This window comes from Antennarius striatus, chromosome 17 (assembly GCF_040054535.1).
Source record: "Antennarius striatus isolate MH-2024 chromosome 17, ASM4005453v1, whole genome shotgun sequence".
NCBI classification, from domain to species: Eukaryota; Metazoa; Chordata; class Actinopteri; order Lophiiformes; family Antennariidae; genus Antennarius; species Antennarius striatus.
The window spans coordinates 8380813-8395988 of record NC_090792.1 but is presented as its reverse complement, the minus strand read 5'-3'; the positions used below and the strand labels follow the sequence as shown (position 1 = coordinate 8395988).

Genomic DNA, 15176 nt, shown 5'->3' with positions numbered 1-15176 from the left:
AATCTGATCTATTTTCAGTTCTAATGAGCTGTATCTCCCTGAAAAGTTGTGGCAAAGAATTAATAGTACATCAATGTCTCTGGAGCTGTAGGAACAAAATCACGTAACAAACACTTTATTCAGCACCAACAGAAATATTTTATATGTTTGTCACACTTTTTATGTAGGAATATTATTTATGTTGAGAATGAAATGGAGGGTATCACCTCTAGCCTGCTCACACACCTTAAGGCCTCCTTCTCACCCCATTATTTTATAAATGTGTATATAAATAACTGCAGACGTCTGGTCTGTGATGAGCATTCTGCTTCAAGGGCTTAATGACGCATGCTGCTGTCCATTCACAAAATTAACTTCTCATGGATGAGGAGACACATTACTGAAGAGGTGGGAAGATGGGAAGAAAGAGGACAAAGGGCGAATGCTGCTTGGGTTCAAAAAGCAAAACGCTGCCAATCTTTTAGGGCATTTTTGTCTTATTAATCAGGCCTTCTGCCGGTGTAACGTAGTGAGTCATCTACAAAGGTCAGGAGAGGACAGTGAGTTTTCTGTTTATAACTGTTTGAGCAGTGTGTGTGTGTGTGTGTGTGTGTGTGTGTGTGTGTGTGTGTGTGTGTGTGTGTGTGTGTGTGTGTGTGTGTGTGTGTGTGTGAGAGAGAGAGTGATAGACAGGGAGATGAAGAGAGGAAAAAGATGACCCATTCAGGGACCATGAATCAGAAGGAGAACCAAAATAGAGTCACTATAAGACAGGTGTCATTATAATTCTTGATCCCATTTTGGCAGCTGCCTTATTACTCAACATTCAGATTTCATGCATGATAAATTAAAAAAACTACTTGTGTAAAATATGAACTGAGGTGTGTGCTGATTTGTTACCAAACTGGAAGCTCTATACTGGGTTTTACGTCAGTGGTGGACATGCAAGGGTAACACTGACTGGGAATGGAATGCATCAACTGATTGTTCAAGATTAATTTCACTTCAAACATGACGTGGCAGCCAGTGAGACAGCACAAAACATAAACTCATGCATCAAGTTCAGACACAGATGAAAAGAAAAATCCTTATTCATCAAAGAAATACGTAAGTGGGGCGGCTGTGGCTCAGTGGTAGAGCGGGTGATAGAGCGGGTCGTCCGATGTTCTGAGATCGGCGGTTCAATTCCCGCCCCCAAAAAGACACCTGAAAGTGAGCTGACAGTGGGAGGAGCACTGCCGAGGCGCCCTTGAGCAAGGCGTCGTCCTTCCTCACAAGCTGCTCATTTGGGTGCACCACAAAAGAGCTGCCTGCCACTCTACCTCCTATTGCATGCCTACAGGCCCCTTGTCTGGTTGTGTGTATTACAGGGGCCTGTACTCACTAATATGCATGCGTGTGATTTACTAACAAAATAAAACTAGAGTGTGCGTTCTTAACTTCCCTTTGGGAATTATAAAAGTGTATAAAAATAAAAAATAAAATAAAATAAAATAAGTGACATTCAAATCCAGACAAAATTGAGCTCAGTTCAGTCAGCCTACAGGATAAAATTAATGCACAATATGTGGAGCTTTTTGGCGTCTAGGCTCTGATCATTGAAAACATCGAGCTCCGTACAGCAGGGAGTGGGAGGTTTGAGAATTTGCCTCCTGTGGGAAGACAGACTCAGATATTTTTCTGTTTCCAAAGGGGTTGACAGAGAATAATTGAGAACCAGTGGCTAATGCTGTGATGTAGTTGTGAATATTTCAACAGGAACGTAAGCACAATACTCCTGCCTGTGCATATGAGGCACAAAGACACATTAAGTATATTTTAATAGTGTAATAATAGAGGTATCTTCATGCACGCATTAAAATATATATAAGATTTTGCTGTAAGACTAAAAAGTTGACCCCTTTTAAGGTGTTAAACTATGAGAATACATGCAGACAAAAATAATAATAGACCTATCTTTAGAGACACACACACACACACGCATGCACGCACGCGCACGCACACACACACACACACACACACACACACACACACTATTACTGTGTGACACTGATTAACATTGTCCACAAAGGCAGTTAACCACTCGATCTCTGTTAGGAACTCAGCATCCATCAGTACTGGTTGTACGCCAACATGTGGAGGAGGCAGACTGGGGGGGCGGACTCGGGGGGTTGGGGGGTGGGTGGTTGAGTGATGTGTCATTTAAAGTTTTTCTTCCTGACTGAATTTATCACTGTAAAGGAGGAAATGCAGCATTTTTTTTTTTGCAGCATTTTTCCAAGGATATGCAAATGTCGAGGAAAGGATAGAGAGGAAGAAAGATAGTCAACTCCATTACAAAGTCACGAGTAAGGAAATACGAATAAAAGAAGCTAAAAATAGAAAGACATGATTGGATGAATCATCACTTGAACTGAACCTGAAAAGGATGTCCCGACGTCCAGCAACGCTGAGTCCAAACAACAAACACAAAACGTCAGTGGTGGCAAATACTGTAATTTCATGGGCAGTTCGTCTTGATCTGCCATCAAAGGCGTTCTTCAGCCTTCTGCGTCTGTCTCAGTAATGGCTGATGCAGTCAGTAATCAAGACACATTGAATAGCATCTGCTTGTCATCAGCTAGATGCATGTCGCTGTGTTCTTCACCTCACCCCTCTCGAAAAACAAACACGCCTCTCATCAGCTATATGGATTGCTAAAATGCGCAACAGATGCTAATAGTAGAAACATACAAAGGTGGTGCTGCTGCTTGTGCATTCACATAATGGTGCAGACCTTGAGATGGAGGGATGTAGGAGGCAGGTTTCAGACAGCACTGTTGTCATAAATATCCTAATATAGAATCCAATTTTTGCTCTTGAGATGCATCAACAGTTTCAAACAAAGGACGAAGGTGGTTTAGTGATTGGGTATAAATCATTTGTAATAAAGTCACTCTAGCTGATATAGAGTCAAGCGTAAAATACATTTAATTGTTTTTAAAATAAAATAATCGGAGGATCAATGTTGAAACTTTATTAATACCAAGGTGGTGTCTTTTTTAAGCGTGAATTACTGACATAAAATACATTAGATAAAATGAATTATTCATGCAGTGACATCTGACACTGTCCATGTTTACTTGCTTTGGCTGTGATTGTGTTAAGAATAGCAGATATTCAACTAACTTGCCATTAAACAGTTTTGTGCTTGATTACAGTAATATTCTTCATGCTAACATGGAACAATGGAGCATTACCCAGGTGATTACCTGGGGTTTGATGTGGAGCCCGATCAATGCTGAAAGTGGAGGGGAGGCAGAGTTGGATCCCTGAAAACAAGAGAGCAGGGTGGATATTTGGAAAAGTGGGCTTATGGGCCCAAATGAAATAATCTGTTTACATCACACAAGGTACATACAGGTTGAGGGACCATGATGAAGTCCATCCTGCATGGTAGGATGTAAAACAAATTAAACCCTGTGGAAAGAATCACAGTAAAGACTAAACAAATCATTGTGATGCACACTGACTAGGAAGCCCATGTTTCAGCTGACTCAAATTAATCATGGAATTGACTGAGGGTGTTGGGGTAAATATTAACAATAAGTAATGAGCATTGATGTTTATTTCCCGAAACTGCTATTCTATCTGTTATTACTGATGTTTATTGAAGACTAATGCAGTGACACGTGTGTGACCCTGCTCCAAACATGACTTTACACCTGAACTGATAATTCTACCCTCATTTCTGAAGGAAGAAAACAGAGTCCAAGTAGTCGATAACCACAGGAATTGAAACGAAAGCTGACTTCTGTGAAGCTCTAAAGTGGTGCTTTGGTTTAGGATTAATGTGAAGTAAAGTGGCAAATGCTGACATTGTTGGTCTGATATGAATGGAAGTGGAGACATTTAAGTTAAAGTTTAATGTGATGTGGTGATGTGTTTTTAGGTACCACTAGAGAAATATCTGCCTTTTAATATGATGGGTGTATTTACATTTAAGAGTTCAAACCTCTAAGATTTTATGTTCATATATATATATATATTATTTATATATATTTATATATATATTTTAAATGCCATTCGTGCACACTTATTACTTGAATGCATCAGCTCTTCTCAACCTCTACTTTTTCTTTTCTTATTTTTACATACATTTAAGAGTTCAAACCTCTAAGATTTTATGTTCAAAAACATAAAACCATAACAAAAATGGAATGTAGTGTTAGTGCTGGCAGGTAATGTAAGTCAAGCTGACTACACTGCTCACTTTTAGTTTAAGTGATTATTGACACGTGGTTTATGTCCAGTAATTGTCTTTATAAGGCACATGGCAGGTGCTTGATGAGGTGAGTTAAGTTATGACAGTGGTATCTGGTTTCTTTGAACTGAATATTTCTTCATAGTGTAGGTTTCCATCCTATTTAACTACAGTATCCTGCTTCAACTGAAAGATGTTAGCAGAAAGCAATTTACGTGCTGCTCAGTTCATTCCTGTTATAGAAGTTCCTAGAAAAAGACATCTTCAATGACAATTAGTGAGTATGTACAATTTTGTCTGCATGGTCCACTATTTAAATTAAAATTTGACAACTTCCCATTTACAGCAGACCTTCTCTTTCAACATCTATAATAAGAAAAGTAGCTGTGTTACACGTTCCTTCATTAAATGACTAAATACTGGATCCATTAATTTTCTAACTAACTGTGAAAAGACATAAGGTCATGCATATCAGGTAAAACAAAAGTCGAGCATAGGTGGTATCTAGGATTAAAAGACTGATGAATTTATATCATTTAACTGAGCATACAGGATACAACAACATGCTAATTAACTTTTCAGATTCCGTCAGTTTTACAAACTTACAGTTTTTTTGCACATCTTCACGAACACACGGTAAAATAAATGTCTTTAGTCCACGCTGATTTTCAGCATAAATTTTTTTTAGTTCCAGCGCACTTTATTAGAGCACACACTTCATAGATACAGTCCCAGTAGTTGGACAGATAGCACAGATACATTTTGTGATTTGCCTGGATTTGTAACTGTTCTTTGCTGGTAAAATAATTCTGCATCTTTTGTGGTATGTACGGGACTGTCGTTGCACTAAATATCAAAATAAAACATGAATATAACCAAATATTTACAATGAGGCACTGCATATGAAATACACAAAATATTGAGGCCATTTGTCATGCACCATTACTATATGATTTCCATCATTCAGTTACACACATATTTAAAAATTGCCACATGATGTACACCTCTAAAGGACAGAACGGACAGCATTACAACACATATGTCCCAGTTGTTGCACATTGTCAGTCTATGATTCCTGAGCGTTAAGATTATATCTTACAGTACCATATCACCTGTCAACAAGGCCTTTTCTCTATTGTATTGAGGCAATCTCTCCATTCAGCTACATATTCCTTACGGCAGCTGACATGAAAAATTGTATAAGCCACACTGTGCACCTCCATGTGGCATGACTATGTCCATACACTATACAGTGAAGACAGCGACAAAAAAACCCCAACAAAACAAAGCTATTGCCGCTGGAATAAGAGATAAGTGTAGAAAGAAGAGAAAAATATGCCCGAGGAAAGTGGACACACCATCCAAGCATCGTGAGCCAGAGACCTGCCATAGCTAGTAATGGGGACCTAACCTCCGGTATGAACTGTTATCATTTCAGTGAGGCAATGAGATCTCCACAACTTGGGTTTGTACCCACAGAAGCATTCGTAGGTCAGACTATGGTTCACCTGTGAGATGCAGTGGCCTCTCTATGAGAGGACACACCTGAACAATCTTTGCAGATAGAGTGCACTAGGTCAGGTGACTCTTTCCCAGCTGGTGTTGTTAAACACACCCCTGGCAGGCTAGGGTGTGATGTTCAAGGGCAGTGTTCCGAGCCCTTGGAGAAGGACACGGGCTTCCCAGTATGGATATATTTAGGGAATTAAGATCAGGTCCTCCTGGCCATATAAAAGATTTTGAATTTCTTCATACTACTCCATACTCAAATTGCTTGACAATATTTGGATCAAAAATGTAGATTGAATTAAACTGACAAATTCATATTCAGGACATAGAAACCTTTGGACATGGTGAAGGCTCTGTTGACCCCAGAGGATTGGGGTTGATAACAATACAGTCCACGTGGAGACTTTGTGAGCACATAACTATCCTCCTTTCTCAATTTCTGAAGGACAACCAACCAGAGATGCAGGGGCTTTTGTTAGAACCATGGCCATACCTTCTTTGGACCTGTTTTGGTTTCATAAGTATGCAACAGGCTTCCTTTGAACCCCTCAAATTAGTTTCAGAAAATTAGAGCGATGATACACACCATTACCTTATAAAAAATATTTGTGCAGGGAAATATAGTAGGTACTATTCTCATCCTCTGTCAACTGTCATTAAATGCCCATACAGATGGAATATGTCACTGAGTGGAGTGATAAACTCTTCAATCGTAACCTGCAGTTTTACTGTGGTCAAATCCTCAGACAAGTCTAAATGAGTTGATGATCAATTATTTATTGTCAAGCAAAATGTATGCATATATAATGTATTTTTGATAGCAAAGTGTTTATTCATAACATAAGTATGGGTATACACAGAGGCTACATACCAAAACTGTACTGTTTTGTGAATATATTTGAATAAAAATTAAACAAATTAACAGTACAGTATTTTGTCTCCAACCAAGATTGTGCAAACATCATTTCACAGCATCAGTTCCTTTTGTTTTGCAAATGCAGAGTCCATCCAACAGCTCACATAGTAAACAGTATGTCCTTATAGTTATATGATAACTGTCAAGTTTTATGCACTCCACTCTAGAGTGATAATGAACAGAGAACTGAAAATGAGTCAAGGATAGAATAATTTTCTTCATCACTGCAAGGATTGTCAGACCTTGTATGCATCATGTCATTTTGTCCAGTTTGTAGCAGAGCTTTAAAACACTCTCTTGAAAGAGATGGGTTATATCTCCTAATGCAAGTCAATGATTGAATAACAGCATTCATTATTAATATATTCAATAAATAAATAAGTTACACTGAAATAAGCAGTACTGTCCTGGAAGATATTTCACATCAGTGGAGTCAACAGCTTCAAAAAGTTTAAAATGTAAATTAATAATACTTCTCGAAGCTAAATTGTTCACTGTATTTGTCACCACTAGGAGTTCATCATGTTTTTGCAGTTTATTGAAATCCCTTTTAGGTGGAATATTACTGCAGTTTTGTGTATATGAGGAAGTCCTTGCTTCAAATGTCAATGATCTAATGTCATTTAGATCTGCACATTGTCGTCGTGTGCACTGGCAGCTACGGATCATGAAATATACTTTGAGCTACATTTTGTCTGCTGAGTATGAGGCATGAATTCACAGAGTGAGGGATACATATGTGATTTCTGCACTGTTGTAATCATATCTCCCACTCCAGAGTTCTACACTAGCACTCCTGCGAATTGATTCCCATCTCTGACTCCTCTTTTGCCACCTGTACCACAGAAAGGCCTGCTCACTGGAGGACCTCTCTTGACTACCTGATGTCGCTCCTTCAACAAGATCCCTATACTCCTGGGATACAGTCACACACTCCAGGGTTTCTAAAACCATATCATCTGGCTCCATGTGTGGTAGGTATTCTGAGGATATATCTTCAAATTCTTCCGATGAGGAAGGATCGGTGTTACATGGAAGAGGCTCTTGGGTTGGTCTTGGAGGTTCAAAGTCCATTTCCAGGGATGTATCAGGAGATACTGAACTAGGAGGGGATATTGTGACAGTGACCTGTGGAAATGGAGCTTCATGCACTTCTGAGGGTAAATCGTGACACATATGATCTAAACGTGACTCTATAGCTTGATCCAAACAGACTGATTCTGTTGACTGTGAAGGATCCAATGTGTGCTGAGTGGCAGGGGTAACAGGACTAATGGGGGAACTGGGAGAAAATGATTGGTACATGGGTGGATCTAAATCCTCTGTAGTAGATGGAGAGTCAACGCTCAGGTCAAAAGGCTCTGGTTCTGGATCCATGAATACTGAATCAAGATCATCTTGGTCTAGAGACGTCAGCATGACTAAGTCAAAGTGGACAAGATCCGCATGATATATGCGAGTGGCATCAAGGGGTTCAGGAAGGGGTGGCCACTCGGAGTCTTGGGACACAGGATCAATATGGATTTGAGTTTCAACAGAGTTGGAAGCAAATGTTGTGACTGATGTCATTTGTTCTGAAGCAGGGTTGGAAGCACAGTCTGGAGGGGTGATGTTGAGGTCTGGACATGGCTCACTGTCAGCTGGACTTATAGGAGAATCTGAGTCAAAGTACTCTGACACCACGATAGATGGACAACTGATCTCTGTCTGCACGTTACATGATGTAACAGTGTTGACTGTGGGTGCCTCACAAAATGAGAATGAACCTTGAGTACTGAAGTCAGATGAGAATGCCAAGGGCGAGTCTGGTAGTTCTGGATCACAATGTATGGGGTTGGCAGGAATGATGTCTTCCACTTGTTGTTGTGGTAATGACACGGCAGTAGGGTCTTGAGACACTGGATGTGGCTTCCCCACTGTGACAGGAGACTCCGAGTCTGATGTGATGTCATAATCATGTTCCTCTGGTGGAGATACAGTAACTACAGGAACTGGATATGGTAGCTGTATCCTCTCTTTTTCAGTTAGTTCAAAGGATTTCAGGCCATCAGGATGAGACGGTTCGGTATCTGAATAACATTCACTAGCTTGGTCTATATTTATTAGATGTGTTGTTAACATTTCGTCTGCACCTGTCATTACATTTTGGGGGTTCTCAAGGGGTGTTTCTGAGGAAACGGGTGCAGCGCCAGTTACACTGACTAGCTCATCAGTGACCACGTCAGATGAACTCACAATTTTTTGATTGGGGAGCTCTGGTTCTTGTTTTGGTTTAGATTTTGTGCAGACAGAAGGCAAGTCAAATGGCTCTGGTTTGACTGCTCTCAAACAGCCTGGAAGTATTGGATCCAAAGAAAGTGGAATGGCACTTTCCACATACATTGACTGTGGACAAGCAAGAATACTTGGGTCCATAGAGAGCTGTTTTGGCAGATTCCTGCGGGCAGCTTTTACTTCTTCTTTCTCCTCAGGACAGTTCACAGCTGCGTCTGCAGTGCTTTGCCGAATCAGTACCTTGCTTCTTGCCTGTGTCCCCACAGATACTTTTGATACCTGGGGTTTCTTCTCTCTAGCACCCCCTACACCTGTATCTGTTGCAGATGCTCCATGTCCTTCCGTAGCTGCCCTTACACCTACCCCTACCTTTACACCTGACCTTAATCCTGTCCCTGTCCCTGTCTCTTCACCTAAACCAACATCAGGTCCAGTAGCCATACTTCCACCTTGGGGAGACCACGTGTTGTAATGCTGTGTGAAAGTGTTGAAATTACTGTTAAAAGCACGAAGCTCTTTACAAAGGTCCCTCCTGAGGTCAGCAAGTTCTCGACGCATGGCTGAGACCTCTTCCTTCCACTGCATGCTGATAGCTGCAGCCAAAGTAGCTGACTCTTTAATACTGGCCTGTATGGCTGTTGGTGAAGGCCGTTCTGGAGCACTAGATCTGGGGGATCTGAAGAGACTTGGAGAAACAGGTGGTCCAGACAGAGGTTTGGCTGTTGCCCCCATATTTTCTTGGTACATCCTGTCTCTTCTGATGGGGCAGCCTAGATCATCGTGAGCCAAAGGGGCAGTGTCTGTCAAATCCTCTGGTACACTGGCCTGGTCAGGGAAACAAGAGTCTTCCTGTACATAATTTCTGTCTGGAAGACAAATGTAAATTCGTATCCGTGATATGGCCACAGGTGTGAACAGCTGGAGAGAATGTGCTTTCTATTGCTACGAAGCAGTAACATAAAAACATGCACTGAATTCAATGAGTCAAAATAAGATTATAATATCTTTCAAATTATAATAAATTGAAAACAACTAGATATTGTAACCAAAATTTCTTCATCTGTATACCATATATGTATAATGTATAAAATGGTGAAATTTTTAATAATTCTAATAGCTTTAATATTTTAAAACTTTTTTGAGATTCCCTGCAATACACACAAAGTAGCTCCATTTTGACTCATTTCCTATGGGTTTAAGGATTACACTGCCTTCTCAACCTTAATTTGTAGCATGCATTCTTCGCATCTTTTCAATGCACAAAGCTGAGACTCCTATCTCCTGGGACAGATCACAGAGAATGAAAAATATTCTAATAAATGATGTGTAAGAACAACCCTTGCATGCTCTTCTGTTTTCAGTTGAAGTAAATAAATGTGTACTTTGTGCAATGAAAAGAGGCAAAGATGAGCAAAGCTTCCAAACCATTTCCCATCAAAGAGGAAGTATAGTATGAACCCTATTGAAAATATCAGTTTGACAGACTGATTTAAAACACCAATTGCCCCAAGTCCAAAAGAATGGTGAAATCCTTTACATACCAAATCCTACATCCTAAGGATGCAAATAAAGTTGGGTCTACTGAGAAAGCAGTGTAACATTTATAGGTATGAAGAATTGACCATAAACACATCTCCAGATGGCCACACCTCTAACCCTCCCTATTGTAGTCCAGTTGATGTTAATTCCTGAATCTACTGTGGGAAGCGGTGCGATCCACTTAGATTTCTCCTCCGGAAACTTCTTCTTTTCTTCCCAAATTCTTCTGTACAAGAGCACATCATTTCCTCCACGAATACAGCAATCATTGGAATTGTTCAAACCATCAGCAGTTTTCAAGTAATTATTAAGGCTCAGTATCAGAAATAAATACATGTGTCAGCTAAGTATGTTTTGGGGTTACTATAAAGAGATTACATACGTTATTTATATATGACTAATGGCTGTGACGCTTATCACAATAGTCATAGTCAGCTTTATATGACTAATTATTCAGGTCTAGACATTGTGCATTTCTGCAGTGTGATCTCACTGCATGCAAACATGAACTTTACAAAGAGACAAAATCAAGTGAGGTGAACAATTTTCAGGCAAAGAAATCTTTATCATATATCTTGTAATATTTAAAAATGCATTCTTTGCATACAGAAATTACACAATGTATTTCCTCACTTTCAAATGAAGATGTGTGTGCTCACATGTGTCACTACGTGGATCTTAAAGAAAATCAAATATCCAAAAAAGTAGTGGGAATAAGAAATCATGTCCTTCCTTATATCTGATTTTTATTTCAAACAATTTCCATTTGTGGTTTTCAATAGGGTTCATAGCTTTACTCTCTGATGAATCCAGTGGATGAGCAGACAAAGCACTTCATCCAAAATACAGTAGCATAGCTCACAAGTGGTTACTGCAGTAATCATATGCCCATCAAACACAATGGAAACATACAAGAGTGATTCATGCAAAGAAAATGAAGCTGACTGACGGTACAACTAGTTTTCATTAACTGAACTACATCTATCTATTAACACACACTAACACCAATACAAGCTTTGCTTGGTGATTTGTATGTCCAAATAAAGTACCAACATTTACTATGCCATACATCAGGTTGTGTAAATCTTTATGCATTTGTCCTCACCTGTAGTCGACCTGATGGTGGAGGTGACAGTGGAAGCCATGGGGGGGATGCAGTCATCGTCTTGAGAGTATCCGGCCTGGATGGCTCGCAGGTAGCTGTGACTCCTGGTTCTGAAGCAGCCAGGCAGGTCCAATGCCTCCATAGCCTGGGATTCCACTTCGCTGAAGACTGACTCACACACTGACTCAAACTGGCCATTTATTTCAGTTTCACTCATCTGTGAGAAACAAAAGCCAAATGCCATGGGCTTTGTTTGTTCAGCAATTGGAGATATTTTCTCCTTCATCCAAAGGAAATATGCTAGTCTGTTATGGAACCTTTCTCCCCTTTCTCTGTTCCTTTTGAAATGCAGACAAGGCTTGCAATTTCAGTCAAATAAGTACACTTGTAATATTGACAGTGGAACACAGAGATCAATACTAAATATTTTTTTCATAATGTCACATTATTAATTTTGGTATTTTTACCTGGAAATTATTTCCGAGCTGGTATATACTCTGCTAGATACTCTCTGTGCTGGTTTCTTTCGCAGATGTTACTCTTCTCTCGAAGAGTAACATCTGCAATGATGCACACTGAATCCAATTTTGAATCCAATGATGCAATGTAATCCTCATGAAATCATAGTGATACTATGGCAGAGAGTCTTCTCTAAAAGATTTGTTTTAGATGAGAACAACAACATTTTGTGTGTCATGTTGCAGAGGAATAGGATCCACATTCTGTTTGAAACTGACTTGTTTGAAATATTTTCGTACTTAGTCAAAAAATCTTGATGGCAATCTGATGCCATTTAGTATTATCAACAAATTGATATTTTAAGACTTCAGTTAAGATTTAACAAATCAATACACCCCTTTAAAGAGAGATTGATGTCGCAGCCAAGCCTTTCCGTTTTTAATGTATCTAAATGAACAAGTACAGTGATACCTCTACTTACGAATGTCTCTACTTACGAAATTTTCTACTGACAAAATTTCTCAGCAGGAAAATATTACCTCTACTTACGAAAGAAATTTCGACTTACGTAATGTAAAAACACAGTATTGGCTGATACTCGAATCTCCCACAGGTTCCTGAACGCAACATTCTCATAGCTGCTCTGCCATTGGCTATTACCTATTACGTATCTTCCTGGCATCCCATTGGCTAAGAGGGATGCCACTCCACCTCTGTGTGGAGCTAGATCGGTGCTTATGGAGTGTCTTCGGCATTTGGCACTCGACCCGTCAGGTAGTCTGATAGTTTTACGCAAATATAATAACTTTTCGAGTACGTATTCGCTATGGACCCCTAGAAAGTGACGGAGAAAAGAGGAAAAGAAAAGACGAAGAAAAGAGTTTTTTTGTCCATACAAACAAAGCAAGAGATCATAGAAAAGCATGAGAAAGGGATGCGTTTGGTTGATCTCACCAAAGAATATGGCCGTAATGTATCTACAGTCAACACGTTATTAAAACAAAAGGAAGTTTAAGGAGTTTAAGGCATCACGTGGGTGGTTGGAGAAGTTCAAAAGGAGGACTGGAATTCACTCTGTTGTTCAGCATCGTGAGATAGGAGCACATGAACCAAAGAGGACAAAAAACAATGGGGACAGCAGTTAAAAGGTAAATGACCATCATTATTATTCTTTACTCTATTCTACGATTTTTACGTTATGCACAACTCTCATTTATTGTGCAATAATCTAATTGTAACATGTATTTGTTACATGTTTTGATGCATTTTTATGCTTTATAAAACATTTATGTCCGATTTTTCGGGGCTTGGAACGGATTAGGGCATTTTCATTGAAAACACGTCTCTACTTACGTAATTTTCTACTTATGTAATTTCTTCCGGAACCAATTAATTTCGTAAGTAGAGGTACCACTGTACAAAAATAATTACACATTAAATAATGTTCTGAAAAACAAACAAACAGCTAAATGATCTATTAGATTGAATCTGAACAGTGTTTAACTGAGGTCGAACAAATCTATGGACAAATTACTCAATTAAATGTTTTGGTAGCTCGCTTTGCTTCCTTCAGCATCCACTGCAAGAAACAATTGTCTCTACTGTAAAAAATAATCAAAATTCCTTCCTAATAAGACAGGCAAAGAAAGGTCCAGACTCACCTGGCTCACCTGGCTAACACAGCTAGCTTGGCTGAGGGTGCTGACAGCCCGCATATAGCTCTGGTTCCTGGAGCGAAACTTTGGTGAGTTGTAGTTGGTAGAGGGATCCAGGGCAATGCTCGGGTGCATGTCTCTGGCGGCTTGTAAGTGGTAGCTCTTACTGATCAGAAAGAAAGAGAGAAGTAGGTAAGGAGTGCGACTCTAGCACTGGTAATGATTCCTTACGCAAGCCAATTGAAGGAAACAAGTTTGACTAATGGCTACAGGTGGAACACGATGACAAAAATAATTAAATTAATTAGAAACAGTGGGCGTTCACTGCGAAACTTGATAAGGAGGCTGGGTATGACATTGTGTCTCTCTTTCTTCTCTCGCTCACTTCACCGATGTGTTCACCAGTGTCCTTAAAAAGGGTAGTTTGATTTCTGCTTTGCTGAAACATCCAATCAATGGTAGGAAATGAGGGAAATGCAAATCAGAGGCTAGTTAGTGAGCAAGCACTTCAGACAGCATCCTGTGTCAAGCAGGTCAATTAAATGTGCTACTCCAGCAGCACAAGAGTGATGCTCAGAAACCCAAGTCTGTTTGAAGTCTGCTGGAGAGACTGATAGGAAAATATAGAAACAAGGTGCCTTGAGAAAACAAAATGAGGTGGATCTTCTAATAACAGGCAGGGATGAGTAAGCAATTTCTCGACTTTCTATTGAGATAAACGTCGGTGTTTGGCAGTGATGAAAATGTCAGAGCGATTTAAAAAACCTCCAATCCATCCTGTCATGCTGTATCAAAGCTGTAGGCATTTACAGTATCCATCCATCTAAACATTTTATAGCAGGAAAAAAAGAATTCAAGTTCTGAATGTTGAAACTATTTGGAATGGTTAAAGCAAAATGTATGATTTATAAAGTTGCAGTATTTTTAGTAACAATCACTCCTCCACCACACTGCTTAACTTTCAATATTTTACGCAAAGATGTTTGGGAATAGCAGTGGATCAAATAATATCTCTGCTGTGTATAAGAATGCATTAGGCTTTCCCAGTATGAACAGCTTGACCCAGGTGACCTCTCATTGACTAGCCTTGAGTGTTTGCTCTGTAAGGTGTCCGTATTGGGGATGTCAGCAGGGCAGCGAGCCAGCTGGCTCTGGTGTCCGACCACTGCAACGTGGCAGCAACAGAGAGGTAAGGGGAGGGGAGGAGGGGGCCGCTAAGCCTGTATTCACCTTAAGTCTGCAGCAAAATTGGTGATGTAGTTACACATGTCACTGTTGATTTTATCCAGGCGGTAAGAGCTGCGGGTAGAAGAGAAAACAGAGTTACTGGGTCCCACAAGTGGGGGGGTTGGTCTGATGAATGTGATGTCACTGGGCACAGGTCCAGTGTAGCTGGATCTGTATGGGTTTACAATATGGTGAATTGAATGTTTGAAGCTTTCACCAAATGCTGCAAACATTAAGGTGATACAACATGACCAGCATGGCCCTCCAGTA

At 39.9% G+C, this 15176-nt stretch overlaps 1 protein-coding gene across 1 annotated transcript in view; it reads right to left on the bottom strand.

Moving 5' to 3' along the window:
- Window positions 1-15176, bottom strand: part of dlgap2a (discs, large (Drosophila) homolog-associated protein 2a) — a 45822-nt gene that overhangs the window by 13160 nt on the left and 17486 nt on the right. Inside the window, exons 3-6 of the mRNA XM_068338914.1 lie at window positions 14910-14978; window positions 13695-13845; window positions 11566-11782; window positions 3231-3290 (exon numbers count right to left, since the gene is read on the bottom strand). Coding sequence (XP_068195015.1) covers window positions 3231-3290; window positions 11566-11782; window positions 13695-13845; window positions 14910-14978 — 497 coding nt within the window. The remainder of the gene's footprint in view (window positions 1-3230; window positions 3291-11565; window positions 11783-13694; window positions 13846-14909; window positions 14979-15176) is intronic.